The 3408-nt window shown below is 53.0% G+C and overlaps 1 protein-coding gene across 1 annotated transcript; it reads right to left on the reverse strand.

Annotated features, from left to right (window-relative positions):
• Positions 1-1686: 1686 nt before the first annotated feature.
• Positions 1687-3168, reverse strand: LOC126419711 (bromodomain-containing protein 4-like). Its single transcript, XM_050086893.1, has 2 exons — positions 2752-3168; positions 1687-2106 (listed from the first exon to the last, which is right to left on the reverse strand). The coding sequence occupies exons 1-2, from the start codon at positions 3166-3168 to the stop codon at positions 1687-1689; spliced, it is 837 nt and encodes a 278-aa protein (XP_049942850.1).
• Between the last annotated feature and the right edge of the window lie 240 nt (positions 3169-3408).

Consider the following 3408-nt stretch of genomic DNA (forward strand, 5'->3'; position numbering starts at 1 on the left):
AGCAGCTGGATTTCGGCGGAAAGTTTGGGTTGAAAGGCAAATTGGTCTGGTCGAATGACGTCATTTTCCAAGAGGGGCGGCTTGATGCGGGCCAAGATGACACGTTCAAACGTTTTGCCCATCGTGGAAGGGAGACTGATTGGTCGGTGGTGCGCAGGCTGAAGTGGGTCCTTACCCGGTTTCGGGATGGGTATGATCTTGGCCAGTTTCCATTGTGGTGGGAAATGTTCCTTCAGCAGGCATTCGTTGAGTATTCTCGTTAATAGCACTAGTGGTTTCCGTGGGAGATGCTTCAGATGGTCGTTCGAAATTCCGTCAGGTCCGGGGGCAGATGTGGAGTGTAATTTCCTGAGTATGCGGCGAATTTCTCCTGGAGACGTCAGTTCTGGCCGGTCTCCGCTGGGGTGTTTTCTTATGTGGTGTGCCTCTGCCCGAGTGCGCGCGTCCTCTTCCTCATCGTTCTCAAAGTCTGCAAAATTCAGACGTGATTGCGTTTCGTAAGTTTCCGCGAAAAGTTCGGCCTTTTGGAGGTTGTCAAAGATTAGGTTGGTGCCATCCGTGAGCGCCGTTTTTGGTGGCTTGGGTTTCTTGATATTACGGATGAGTGCCCATTCATCGCGCGATAGGTGTTGGATTTGTGCCATCCGGTCCTCCCATAGTTCGGCGCGCCATTCCTTGCAACGCCACGTGAGTTCTCTGGAGAGCTGGTGCATTTCTCGTCTATATGCTGGGTTGCGAGTTTGTTGCCATTTTTTACGGGCTCGATTCTTCAAATATTTCAAGTCTTGCAGTGCCGGCGGCAGTGGGTCGCGATATGGTGTCGAGAAGAGTAACTTCGTGGAGGCCTGGTGAGCGGCCTTCTTGATTTTCGAAGTCAGACGAGTGATGGCGTCGTCGAGTTGCTCCGGTGTTGCTAATGGCTCCGTGGGGCGCACATTGTTGTTTAGCCACCTGGCGTAGGATATCCAGTCTGTGGAGACTTTCGTTTTCGGTGGCAATATTGGAAGAGCTCCAGACAGTGTTCCGAGAACAGGTTGGTGGTCAGAAGTCAAGTCATTGTTCGTCTGGAGTGACAGATCGGGATTCATGTTTTTGATTATGGCCACATCTAGGACATCCGGCTGATAGCGTGGAACAGTAGGCAGGTAAGTCGGTTCTTCAGGACCTTGTGTGAATGCTTGGAGCCGAATTTCAAGTTCGTAGAGACGGGTGCCTTTGGCGTTCGTCTGCCGCGAGTTCCATGCTACATGCTTCGCATTAAGATCCCCACAAAGGAGGACTCTGTCGTATCGATCAAAGATGGAGATAAAGTCTTCATCTGTGAAGGCTGCGCCAGGGCTCAAGTAGGCTGCGACGAACGTGAGCTTCCCGTGTATGGTGGCGATCGTGACTGCTGTGGCTTCCAGACTCGTCATGTCAGGCAAGGTTTCGAGAGAGTGAGTGAGGGAAGATCGCAGGTAGATTGCTGTACCTCCACCGCGCCGATTGTGGCGGTCAGTGCGGTATCCCACCATGTTGCGAATGTTGAAGGTTTGGGTGGGTCGCAGATGCGTTTCGGACAATAGTAGCACATCAATTTTGTGGTGTTCGACGAAGTCGGTGAGTTCTACTTTCTTGGGAGCGACGCCGTTGGCGTTAAAAAAGCAGAATGTAAGGTTTCTGTGTTGATGCCGCTCTTGATCCATGTTAGTCGGTGAAAAAGGCCATGATTCCTTCCAGTAGAGTGAGTAGTTTGGATAACAGATCCGGTGCGTCGTTGAATTTGCGAGCTGTATCTGCTAAGATGGCAAAGACGTTCTTCGTTTTTAGTAAGTTGATGATGGAGCCCATGTTAGATAGCGCGGCGATGATATCGGACAGTCCGAGGGCGTTGTCCGTGGATCGTTGCTGCTGTTGTTGCTGGCGAAGATCGTGCAGTCGTTGGCGCGCCGTGTTTTTCGGTCGAGTTGGTTGTTGCTGGGTTGGTGTTTGAAATAACGACGATCCAGCCGTCCAGGGTGTTCGGAGAGATGGGAAGTCCTTCGGAGTCGCCGCAAACGACGGCTGTGGTGGTTGTTGGGGCTCCTTGGATGGTGGAGGTCGCAGTTGGTAGGCGTGTATCGCCTTCTGAAATTCAGGGCAACCACGCCAAGTCCCAGGGTGGCCTTCTTGGCGACAGTTTGCGCAGATGGGTGGTTCTGTTCGTGGCTTGGTACAATCCTTTGCGTGGTGGTGGCCGCCACAGCGTACACACCTGACCGGCATCTGACAGTACCGGCCAGTGTGGTTGAATTTGAGGCATTTCTTGCACTGGGCAGGCCCATCAAGTGGCTTGTAGTCTTCCACCTTAATTCTGGTATGGAAGAGGTATTGTACGTCGTAGATGGTGCGGCTTTTCTGTCCATGTGGCAGAGATACACAGTAAGCCGACTGTGGAATCAGTTTCTTGGAGGTCAGGTCTCGTTTCTTGAACTGGTGTACGTTCGTGACTGTGAATTGCATGTGGCGAAGTTCGGCGGCGAGTTCGTCTTCGGTAATTTCCTCTGGGATATTCTTGAGGACCACTTGGAGTTCTCTGTCTTCTGCTGCTTGGTGGGTGAAATAGGGCATGTTGATGGAATGGAGGTAGTCCAGTGCTGCTCGTTGGTCTGCCAGCGTTTCAAAGTGGTATTTGATCTGATTATTTTTGTAGATCGCCTTGAGTGGTCCGCTGATCTTCTGCTTTAATTGAGCGTTTAGTTCCAGGTATTTTCCAGTGTAGTTGATTGTCACAGGTGGTATTCTCGGTTTCGGCGGCGGCGGAGCTGTGGCGTCCTGAGTATTTGTGTCGTTAGGCTGAGGCTGGTGTTGGTCTTCCATTGCTGGGTCCTGTTGCTGTAGTGGTGCGTAGTAGTTGGTGGTGGGTACAGCTCGTTGTTCCGTCTGCATGGGGGTATTTTCTTCGGCTTTCCTGCGTTTGGTGCCTTTCCGGCGGCGTCTGACTTCCTGGAATGGTGCATCAGAGTCGCTGGATTCGTCCTGATAGTCCATGGCATTGTGTTGTTCCGTCGGATTGTGACTCTTCGTTCGGCAGTCGTCAGAAGATGAGTTGGCACTGGTGGTTGGGCCGTCCTGCTCCCGCCGTCTTGCGAGTTCCTTTGCTCGTGCGTCGCGGTCGCGGCGGAGTTGTTCCAGTTTCTCTTGAATCATCGCAGTGCATAAGTCTTCAGGCGTGGGGGCCGGTGGGGCGGGGTGTCGCGGTCGAGCGCCCTGAGTGGTCCTGCTCGCGAGTTCTACCTCAGCCCTGTGTGTCTGTTCTGGCCTAGAGGAACGCGGGCTTGCCACCCGCGGGTGGGGCCCTGGCTCCTCGTCGTCCCCTACTCTATTCATCCTACAAGTGCGGCTAGTCCGCACTATCTTGCCTACACTCTATGTCGGTCCTATAACACG

The sequence above is a fragment of the Schistocerca serialis genome, chromosome 9 (genome assembly GCF_023864345.2).
Source record: "Schistocerca serialis cubense isolate TAMUIC-IGC-003099 chromosome 9, iqSchSeri2.2, whole genome shotgun sequence".
Taxonomy (NCBI): domain Eukaryota; kingdom Metazoa; phylum Arthropoda; class Insecta; order Orthoptera; family Acrididae; genus Schistocerca; species Schistocerca serialis.